This window comes from Stomoxys calcitrans, chromosome 1 (assembly GCF_963082655.1).
Source record: "Stomoxys calcitrans chromosome 1, idStoCalc2.1, whole genome shotgun sequence".
Lineage (NCBI taxonomy): Eukaryota > Metazoa > Arthropoda > Insecta > Diptera > Muscidae > Stomoxys > Stomoxys calcitrans.
The window spans coordinates 124,973,384-124,985,664 of NC_081552.1; the positions used below are offsets into that span (position 1 = coordinate 124,973,384).

Sequence of the window (12,281 nt, forward strand, 5' to 3'; positions counted from 1 at the left end):
GTACCCCATCCGAAATTTGGATACCAAATTTTTATTTTTAGTTTACCATATGAGAGCACACAAAATTTCGCTAAAATCGCACCACCCAACTCCGAGATCTGACGTTTCTGAAAATTAGGGTAAGGGGAGGGTCCGCTCACCCTTCAGATATCAAAAAATATAGTACCCTATTCTCACCACGGGATCATTATGCACCATCTGTGAAAATTTCAAGAAAGTCAGTTCAGCCGTTTCTGAGTCTATAAGGAACACACAAACAAACAAACCAACAAACAAACACAAATTGATTTTTATATATAAGATTAGCATTCTCATGCAAATTACATACTTACCATATTAACTAATGTGGTTATAAATTAAGTTATCCGTTCAAATGAAACACATATAACAGTTGATTTTTGTTTTTGTTTATGTAAATATTTATTGATTTGGGAAAATTTTATAAATTAGGAGAAAATTACAGATGGTCTGCAATCCGTAATTGCATAAAAATTATTTTTAATCACTGTTCTGAAAGCAAATAGACAATATGCTATTTTTGAGTTTGTTCCTATCTTTACTTGCGTTTCCGGTAGGTTTACGTTGCGGCAAATGTACATACGTACGTAGTGTGTGCGGGTGACACTATTTTACACTGCAAATACAAGTGGAAAAATGAGAAATAATAAAAAAATGTATGGGATACTAATTGTTGTTTCTGCGTATGTAGATGGGTTCGCCGTAGGAGAGGAAAAGGATTATTTTGTGATTGATTGGATATTGTGGAATGTACGAGTATGTTGGAATATAGATATATTAATGCATATTGGTTATTTAAGACCTTAACACTGGGCACTGTCGAGAACGACCATCTAACTCATTTATTTTGTATACTTGTATATATATTTGCGTGCTTTTTTAGCCTATATTATTTGTATGGGTATGTTTGTATGTCTAAATATGTTTAATCTTTGGTTTTGTTTTGTTGTTGTGAAGAGGCGGGTGTTTCGTTTAAGAATGTTTTTTAAACACTAACAAATATTTTATCCTATATATATACGACTATGTATTCATTGAATATATCATTTGATCAAGTATGCAAAGTAGTACCGTTAGTAATTAAACCACTTGAAATAATCGAAAAAGTCCACAAAATATAAGTTCATTCGGATCATAAGCGACGTCGTATGCAGTGTAGAATGGAACAAGAGTTTTCGGAGAATAAAGATGCTATCATTTTAAGAGCGAACAACTATTTTATATGTAGTAAATTAAACCATTTAACTCAGACTTATTACGTACTAAGAGTTCTACTTAGGGTTAAGTTAAACGTGATTAATTCGGCGGCACCGAATTTTTTTGTGATAAAACAAGGTTTGCGTTCATTTTTTAATATTGTAATAAAAATTGCCCCTTGTTTCTAAGAATTCCTGGATTAAAACTTCATGATGGTGCGGGTAATGGAATTCATAGATCCTGTTTTCTTGCAACATCGCTAAGTACTGAAGCCATCACTGGTATTAGTCAATCACATTACCGGCCGTCATTCATCTAACTGACTTACGATTCGAAGCTATTGTGAGCAGTGATGCTAATTCATATCATCAGATATGGGGAAATTCAAATGGTAATGAAAGATGTGATCTACATATCGAATAAACAATTAGTTAAAGTCTGGCGATTTATTGGAAAGGAAATAGACCGTTCTTTGTTGCCAGGAACGGGCAAGAGGTACTGCAAAGAAAAATATGTATCTGGGAAGTCTAAACAAAAGGAAAGTAAGAAAAAAGTGAATGCTGTGGAGGACATTAATATGATTTTTGAGCGGATCATGAATGACCGGAGAGCCTACCTTGATTCAGCATGAACCAAACCAAGTGGCAAGCAAACCAACCCAAGTGGCAAACAAAGATTACCATATTGCCCGACAGAACTGGTTGGTCTAGGGAAGGGATGCAGAAGGTTTTTCCAAAAGTCGAAAGCAATGAGGCCAACACATGACTGGGACACCTTTACGGCCGAGCTAAAAAGAACTCAGAACAAATCCTGGATGGGATTCTGCAACTACGTGAACTATACGTCTTAAAACTCTAGGCTACAGAAAGTTGGATGATGATCCATAGGGGAGTGATGGGGAATGAAAAGGAGACCAATTGGTGTGACGGTGAGAAAACTGCCATTTACAAATTTGGTTAACCCGAAGACTTTCGGGTCGACGCGGTCCGAGTTAAGAGCGTGGGCTACGAACGCGAAACGGTCGGCTGGACGACGAAAATCCTATGGGGAATCCAGATTGTCAGAAGACGAGGCTATTACTGAAAGGAAGCAAACAGGAGCTCAGTAAAGCTTTCGGTTTCATAACAGCACACATAAGACTACGAACTAACTTATGCAAAATCGGTGCGGTAAGTGATTGCCTGTGTGCATGCGGGAAAATTAATGAGACGTTGAAGCATTTCCTATGTCATTGCCCGGCTTTCGCGGCTAACAAACACCGGCACTAAGGTGGGAACACAATACAAGACATAAACCAACTAAGGAAAATGGTAAGGAAAACAATTAGGGATTTTGTAAGCAGCACGGAATTTATGACTTAAATTTTTTTTCGAGATTACTTTTTAGTATTTAGAGTGCACAACAAGCCGACTACTGGCTTAGGTGTATGTCCATAGTGGCATGGGGCGTCTTAATATCCGCACCCTTTTTATACCCTCCACCATAAGATGGGGGGTATACTAATTTCGTCATTCTGTTTATAACTACTCGAAATATTCGTCTGAGACCCCATAAAGTATATATATTCTTGATCGTCGTGACATTTTATGTCGATCTAGCCATGTCCGTCCGTCTGTCCGTCCGTCCGTCTGTCTGTCGAAAGCACGCTAACTTCCGAAGGAGTTAAGCTAGCCACTTGAAATTTTGCACAAATACTTCTTATTAGTGTAGGTCGGTTGGTATTGTAAATGGGCCATATCGGTCCATGTTTTGATATAGCTGCCATATAAACCGATCTTGGGTCTTGACTTCTTCAGCCTCTAGAGTGCGCAATTCTTATCCGATTGGGATGAAATTTTGCACGACGTGGTTTGTTATGATATCCAACAACTGTGCCAAGTATGGTTCAAATCAGTCCATAACCTGATATAGCTGCCATATAAACCGATCTGGGGTCTTGACTTCTTGAGCCTCTAGAGTGCGCAATTCTTATCCGATTGGAATGAAATTTTGCACGACGTGTTTTGTTATGATACCCAACAACTGTGCCAAGTATGGTTCAAATCGGTCCATAACCTTATTTAGCTGTCATATTAACCGATCTTGGGTCTTGACTTCTTGAGCCTCTAGAGGGCGCAATTCTTATCAAATTTGAATGAATTTTGGCACGTAGTATTTTGTTATACTATCCAACAACTGTGCCAAATATGGTTCAAATCGGTTCATAACCTGATATAGCTGTTATATAAACAGATCTGGGGACTTGACTTCTTGAGCTTCTAGAGGGCTCAATTTCTATCCGATTTGGCTGTAATTTCGCAAGACGTTTTTTATTGTTACTTTTAACAACTATGTCAAATAAAGTACAAGTCGGTTCATAACCTGATATAGCTGCCATATAAACCGATCTGGGATCTTGACATCTTGAGCCTCTAGAGGTCGCAATTATTATCCGATTTGCCTGAAATTTCGTACGACGGATTCTCTCATGACCATTAACATACGTGTTTATTATGGTCTGAATCGGTCTATAGGCCGATACAGCTCCCACAGCTCTTGAGCCAACAAAGGGCGCAATTCTTATTCGAACTGGCTGACATTTTACACAGGTCTCCAACATATAATTTAATTGTGGTCCAAACCGGACCATATCTTGATATCACTCTAATAGCAGAGCAAATCTTCTCCTATATCCTTTTTTTGCCTAAGAAGAGATGCCGGGAAAAGAACTCGACAAATGCGATCCATGGTGGAGGGTATATAAGATTCGGCCCGGCCGAACTTAGCACGCTTTTACTTGTTTTAACCTTACCTACTTATATTTAGGCGTCGCTCTCAATTTCTTGGTCGATGTCCCAGGAGGAAAGTCCTTCCGCACAAATATACATACACATAGTTCAAAGATAAGTACTCATGGCTAAGCAAACAAATTGTCAAAAATATTCACATATTATCTTAGTTGAACACTATTTTCTCCTTTCAATATTTGTTTTTAACACAAAAGCAAACTTTAATACTGTTTCATCAAAGATGGTCATGCTTTTGTGTTTAGATTTGACAAATTCTATTAATAGACACAAAATTCTAACGGATGGGAGTTAGTCAAGTAATTATGTGGCACAGAGCGTATGCTTCTGATTTACAATACAAAGGTCCCGTGTTAAAATTGTCAATTTTTTATCACTATATTAGGGAGCTGCTATTCGCAACCCTGGAAACAGGCAAGAGTAGTCCCAATACCGAAAAATAATCAAGAATTTAGACCTATAGCCATACTTCCAAACATTTCGAAGATATTTCAACACCTTTTGAACTAACAAATTTAGAAGCATATATATACCTCCAATCAGGATTCGGACCGAAGCGCAGTTGCACTACAATTTTGAAAGTGGTTGAAGATATAAGAAATAATATTGACCGCAACAAAATCACTGTTCTGGTTCTTTTAGATCACACTAAGGCGTTTGACTCTGTTGAACCCAAAATTCTCTGTCTCAAACTTAAACATTTTTTTTTAAATTTTCCGAATCATCAACAAATCTGATTCTTTCTTATCGTTCTAATCGTAGTCAGTCTGTATCAGTTGGAAATCGTAATTCTAGATGCCTTAAGTTTTGAGCAGCGTCTCACAACGTTCAATATTAGACCCTCTCCTGTTTTCTTTATACAGCAATGATCTTCCCAAACAGTTGCAGAGTTGTAGTATTTATATGTATGCCGATGATGTTTAATTAAATGTAATCACGTCAGCTGAGAAAATAAATGATACCATAGTGCGTCTGAATAACGACCTTGACAGAATTAATGCGTGGGCAAATGCGAGTGGCCTTTTTTTTTGAATCCATCGAAGTCAAAATATATACCCATTTCCATAAATCGCACAATAATGCCGCTAAATCTTAATATTGCAATTAATCGATATAATGACCTCAGCGAGTAATATTGGGGTAGTTTTTGATGATATATTATCATGGGCTTATCGTTTTATTGGCAAAACGTATGGTGTATTAAGGACCTTGTATATGAGTCGCTCGTATACTCCCAAAGAAATCAGAATGCTCTTGGCCAAAACATATATCCTGCCAAAACTTTTATATTCTTTTGAAATTTTTCCTAATTGTGACACAGTGCTTAAAAATAAATAACATGTTGCCTCTAATGGTGTTGCTAGATATGTTTTTGGTTTGCGTAGGAGAGATCGGATATTGGATTTTGCCAGACAGTTATTTGATGTCACTTTCGATGCATACCTTAAAATACGTACGCTGCTGGCACTACACAAAATAATATATACTAATAAGCCGTCTTATTTATCTGCTATACTTCATTCAAATACTACACCAATATCGGATATCAGAGCAAGAGTTTTTTATTAGTACAATACGCCTCTGGAAAACTCTTCCCATTAATATCCAAACTTTATGTAACGAAAAAGAGTTTAAATCTTCGATTTTTAATATATATTCAATCCTTTCTAATCAATTTATGAAGAATCCATTCAATTTATGAAGAATCAGAATCAATCCATTTTAACCATTTTTTATCTAATTTAATATTTTTATATATAATTAATTCATATTAGTTTTGCTACACAAGTTAAACAAAATCTTGAGCTAATTTATTTATTTAATATAATCCTTTCGTTAATACACATTGTTAAAATGCATATGTACTAAAATTTTGGTTATTAGTTATTTTATATAATTCAAAAACTATTTTTTTGTTCTTTCGTTAATTTGACCTCTGAAATTTTCTTTGCTGCTTTCAAATTGTTAAAATAAAAATAATTCACTCAATTTTTATACCCTCCACCATAGGGGGTATGCTAATAATTTCGTCATTCTGTTTGTAACTACTCGAAATATTCAACTGAAACCCCATAAAGTGCATATATTCTTGATCGTCGCGACATTTTATGTCGATCTAGCCATATCTGTCCGTCCATCCGTCTGTCTGTCGAAAGCACGCTAACTTCCGAAGGAGTAAAGCTAGCCGCTTGAAATTTTGCACAAATACTTCTTAATAGTGTAGGTCGGTTGGTATTGTAAATGGCTATATCGGTCCATGTTTTGATATAGCTGCCATATAAACCGATCTTGGGTCTTGACTTCTTGATCCTCTAGAGTGCGCAATTCTTATCCGATTGAAATGAAATTTTGCGCCACGTGTTTTGTTATGATATCCAACAACTGTGCCAAGTATGGTTCAAATCGGTTCATAACCTGATATAGCTGTCATATAAACAAGATATGGGGATTTGACTACTTGAGCTTCTAGAGGGCGCCATTCCTATCCGATCTGGCTGAAATTTTGCATGACGTATTTTATTTTTACTTTCAACAACTGTGTCAAATAAGGTTCAAACCGGTTCATAACCTGATGTAGCTGTCATATAAACCGATCTGGGATCTTGACTTCTTGAGTCTGTAGAGGTCGCAATTATTATCCGATTTGCCTGAAATTTTGTACGACGGATTCTCTCATGACCATCAGCATACGTGTTTATTATGGTCTGAATCGGTCTATAGCCCGATACAGCTCCCATATAAATCGATCTCTCTATTTTACTTCTTGAGCCCCCAAAGGGCGCAATTCTTATTCGAATTGGCTGACATTTTACACAGGTCTCCAACATATAATTTAATTGTGGTCCAAAGCGGACCATATCTTGATATCGCTCTAATAGCAGAGCAAATCTTTTCTTATATCCTGTTTTGCCTAAGAAGAGATGCCGGGAAAGTAACTCAACAAATGTGATCAATGGTGGACGGTATATAAGATTCGGCCCGGCCGAACTTAGCACGCTTTTACTTGTTACTTTATAATTAAGTTGCAAATCAAAACTGTACGATTACCTTCCCCATACTTTATACAAGACCTACTCATTTGTATGGGTTTTATCACAATTAAAATAAACACAATACAATACAAATTAGTATCGGACTGCACACTTTTATGTGAGAGAAGTATCCTCGGTGTTTTTTAATTATCTTTTCAATTTGAATGTAAATTGCTCTTTCGTCAAAGAAAAAACCGCTCACTATCTCATCTCAGTAAATCTTACTTTAATAAAGTTACTAGCTGACCCGGGCCCCCTCCGCCTTTTTATACCCTCCACCATAAGATGGGGGGTATACTAATTTCGTCATTCTGTTTGTAACTACTCGAAATATTCTTCTGAGAACCCATAAAGTATATATTCTTGATCGTCGTGAAATTTTATGTCGATCTAGCCATGTCCGTCCGTCTGTCCGTCCGTCCATCCGTCCGTCTGTCTGTCGAAAGCACGCTTACTTCCGAAGGAGTAAAGCTAGCCGCTTGAAATTTTGCACAAATACTTCTTATTAGTGTAGGTCAGCTGTAGGTATTGTAAATGGGCCATATCGGTGCATGTTTTGATATAGCTGCCATATAAACCGATCTTGGGTCTTGACTTCTTGAGCCTCTAGAGTGCGCAATTCTTATCCGATTGGAATGAAATTTTGCACGACGTGTTTTGTTATTATATCCAACAACTGTGCCAAGTATGGTTCAAGTCGGTCTATAACCTTATATAGCTGTCATATAAACCGATCTGGGGTCTTGACTTCTTGAGCCTCTAGACTGCGCAATTCTTATCCGCTTGGAATAAAATTTTGCACGACGTGTTTTGTTATGATATCCAATAACTGTGCCAAATATGGTTCAAATCGGTTCATAACCTTATATAGCTGTCATATAAACCGATCTTGGGTCTTGACTTCTTGACTTCTTGAGCCTCTAAAGGGCGCAATTCTTATCCAATTTGAATGAATTTTGGTACGTAGTATTTTGTTATGATATCCAACAACTGTGCCAAATATGGTTCAAATCGGTTCATAACCTGATTTAGCTGTCATATAAACAAATCTGGGGACTTGACTTCTTGAGCTTTTAGAGGGCGCAATTCCTATCCGATTTGGCTGAAATTTTGTACGACTTCTCTGATGACCATTAACATACGTGTTTATTATGGTCTGAATCGGTGTATAGCTCGATACAGCTCCCATATAAATCGATCTCTCTATTTTACTTCTTGAGCCCACAAAGAGCGCAATTCTTATTCGAATTGGCTGACATTTTACACAGGTCTCCAACATAAATATAATTTAATTGGGGTCCAAACCTGACCATATCTTAATATCGCTCTAATAGCAGAGCAAATCTTTTCTTATATCCTTTTTTTTTGCCTAAGAAGAGATGCCGGGAAAAGAACTCGACAAATGCGATCCATGGTGGAGGGTATATAAGATTCGGCCCGGCCGAACTTAGTGCGCTTTTACTTGTTTTACTTTATATGGAACAAAAGTTTCCTTGGAATATTTATTTTCGACAATTGAAGATCTTTTAGTGAAGTACCATGCTACGAAAATAGTATATCGCTTGACTAACAGTTTAACGATATAAGTGCCTTTATATGAATCCCATATGATCTTTATTGGTCTACGAATTTAAGTTTGGATGTAAGGTGTACTCCATTCTTAAAATACTTCATTTCAGCCTGATATTCTCATGTTGTCTGATTTAGTGATGTTTTAGGTGGAGAGGTGGTTCCCCATATACTTGGCTCTGAGACAATATCAGCATCGTGCATTTCTCTGAAATACCGTTTATTTAAACCCCATATTGCCATTAGCTTAAGAGGAGTTTACAAGATGAGGCGTCCCCCAAATACATGGCTCCAAAATAGGTTGTCAAATTCGTTTTCTAATCTCAAATACCTTTCATTTGAGCCACATAATGGCATGGTCGAAAAATTTTTACACGTTGGGGGGTGTTTTGGGGAAGGAGTGATGCCCTAAATATATGGTCCTTCATTTGGATATCAAATTCGTATTCTAGTCCCAAATACCTTTATTTGAGCTCCATATTGCGATGGTTACTAAAAAATTGCTGTTTGTGGGGTATTTTGGGTATAAATTCTTGCTCTACCCCCAATACCTTTCATTTAATCTCCACATTGACATGGTCGGTAAATATGCCCGATTAAGGGGTGTTTTGGGGATTGGGGTGGTCATCCAAATACTAAGCCCGGAAATTATATCAGCAACGTGCTCTATTTTCATATATCTACATATGATTGCCATTGCCCTCAAAATTAAATATCAAATTCGTTTTCTAATCCCATTTAAACTCCTTACTTCAAAAGTCAGCAAATATGTCCGGTTTGGAGTATTGGCCCTAAAAACTATGAAAACAAAAACAATCTTCGATTGAAGGAAGACATTAGTGCTAATTATTGTTCACATATAGCACCAATGAAAAAGTATTTACACCTTAATGACTGATCTTTGTTCGCTTTTTCGCGATTACTTTTCAAAACATTAAAAAAATTTCAATGATAACATAATTCTTTTTTAAAATTGTATCATAAGAAATGAGGGGATGTCCTACTAAATGAAATAATCAAATTTTTTAAGCGGAATGCTATCAAACTCCATATATTGTAAAAAACATCGGCGAAACGATGGCTACAAACAGGCGGAAAAGTACTACTCTGCTTATCGTGAGGAAAATGGCAAAAAAGCCAAGTGGCAACACTTGAAACCATTGCCGCTATTATTTTTATACCCTCAACCATAAGATGGGGGTATACTAATTTCGTCATTCTGTTTGTAACTACTCGAAATATTCTTCTGAGAACCCATAAAGTATATATTCTTGATCGTCGTGAAATTTTATGTCGATCTAGCCATGTCCGTCCGTCTGTCCGTCCGTCCATCCGTCCGTCCGTCCGTCTGTCTGTCGAAAGCACGCTTACTTCCGAAGGAGTAAAGCTAGCCGCTTGAAATTTTGCACAAATACTTCTTATTAGTGTAGGTCAGCTGTAGGTATTGTAAATGGGCCATATCGATGCATGTTTTGATATAGCTGCCATATAAACCGATCTTGGGTCTTGACTTCTTGACTTCTTGAGCCTCTAGAGTGCGCAATTCTTATCCGATTGGAATGAAATTTTGCACGACGTGTTTTGTTATTATATCCAACAACTGTGCCAAGTATGGTTCAAGTCGGTCTATAACCTTATATAGCTGTCATATAAACCGATCTGGGGTCTTGACTTCTTGAGCCTCTAGACTGCGCAATTCTTATCCGCTTGGAATAAAATTTTGCACGACGTGTTTTGTTATGATATCCAATAACTGTGCCAAATATGGTTCAAATCGGTTCATAACCTTATATAGCTGTCATATAAACCGATCTTGGGTCTTGACTTCTTGACTTCTTGAGCCTCTAAAGGGCGCAATTCTTATCCAATTTGAATGAATTTTGGTACGTAGTATTTTGTTATGATATCCAACAACTGTGCCAAATATGGTTCAAATCGGTTCATAACCTGATTTAGCTGTCATATAAACAAATCTGGGGACTTGACTTCTTGAGCTTTTAGAGGGCGCAATTCCTATCCGATTTGGCTGAAATTTTGTACGACTTCTCTGATGACCATTAACATACGTGTTTATTATGGTCTGAATCGGTGTATAGCTCGATACAGCTCCCATATAAATCGATCTCTCTATTTTACTTCTTGAGCCCACAAAGAGCGCAATTCTTATTCGAATTGGCTGACATTTTACACAGGTCTCCAACATAAATATAATTTAATTGGGGTCCAAACCTGACCATATCTTAATATCGCTCTAATAGCAGAGCAAATCTTTTCTTATATCCTTTTTTTTTGCCTAAGAAGAGATGCCGGGAAAAGAACTCGACAAATGCGATCCATGGTGGAGGGTATATAAGATTCGGCCCGGCCGAACTTAGTGCGCTTTTACTTGTTTTACTTTATATGGAACAAAAGTTTCCTTGGAATATTTATTTTCGACAATTGAAGATCTTTTAGTGAAGTACCATGCTACGAAAATAGTATATCGCTTGACTAACAGTTTAACGATATAAGTGCCTTTATATGAATCCCATATGATCTTTATTGGTCTACGAATTTAAGTTTGGATGTAAGGTGTACTCCATTCTTAAAATACTTCATTTCAGCCTGATATTCTCATGTTGTCTGATTTAGTGATGTTTTAGGTGGAGAGGTGGTTCCCCATATACTTGGCTCTGAGACAATATCAGCATCGTGCATTTCTCTGAAATACCGTTTATTTAAACCCCATATTGCCATTAGCTTAAGAGGAGTTTACAAGATGAGGCGTCCCCCAAATACATGGCTCCAAAATAGGTTGTCAAATTCGTTTTCTAATCTCAAATACCTTTCATTTGAGCCACATAATGGCATGGTCGAAAAATTTTTACACGTTGGGGGGTGTTTTGGGGAAGGAGTGATGCCCTAAATATATGGTCCTTCATTTGGATATCAAATTCGTATTCTAGTCCCAAATACCTTTATTTGAGCTCCATATTGCGATGGTTACTAAAAAATTGCTGTTTGTGGGGTATTTTGGGTATAAATTCTTGCTCTACCCCCAATACCTTTCATTTAATCTCCACATTGACATGGTCGGTAAATATGCCCGATTAAGGGGTGTTTTGGGGATTGGGGTGGTCATCCAAATACTAAGCCCGGAAATTATATCAGCAACGTGCTCTATTTTCATATATCTACATATGATTGCCATTGCCCTCAAAATTAAATATCAAATTCGTTTTCTAATCCCATTTAAACTCCTTACTTCAAAAGTCAGCAAATATGTCCGGTTTGGAGTATTGGCCCTAAAAACTATGAATTTTTAGCTCCACTCTCTTTAAGACCCAAATTGTCTTGGTGAGCAAATACGTCCTATTTGGGGGTTGTTATGGTGATGGGACGTCCGCTAGACAGTTGGTACCTAATGTTGATATCAGATACGTGGTCTACTCTCACAAACCTTTAATTTTAGCCCCATATTTCCATAGTCGGCAAACATGACCGGTTTGGGGGATGGGCGGCCACTCAGTGAGTTAGCCTTGGAAATATATATCGGAATCGTGTTCCACTTTAAAAACCTTCTTATTTGAGCCCCATATTGCAATAGTCAGAAAATACTTACTATTTGGGTGGTGTTGTTGGGGTGGGGTGGCCTATAGACACTTTTCCCGAATATTGAGATCAAATTCGTGCTTTATTC

General features: G+C 37.2%; 1 protein-coding gene across 1 annotated transcript in view; it reads right to left on the minus strand.

The window, feature by feature from the left end:
* Window positions 1-391: 391 nt before the first annotated feature.
* The window catches only part of LOC106095163 (MOXD1 homolog 2-like), a 600,098-nt gene continuing 588,208 nt past the window's right edge, over window positions 392-12,281 (minus strand). The window contains exon 9 of the mRNA XM_059366963.1: window positions 392-634. Coding sequence (XP_059222946.1) covers window positions 578-634 — 57 coding nt within the window. The 3' untranslated portion in view covers window positions 392-577. The remainder of the gene's footprint in view (window positions 635-12,281) is intronic.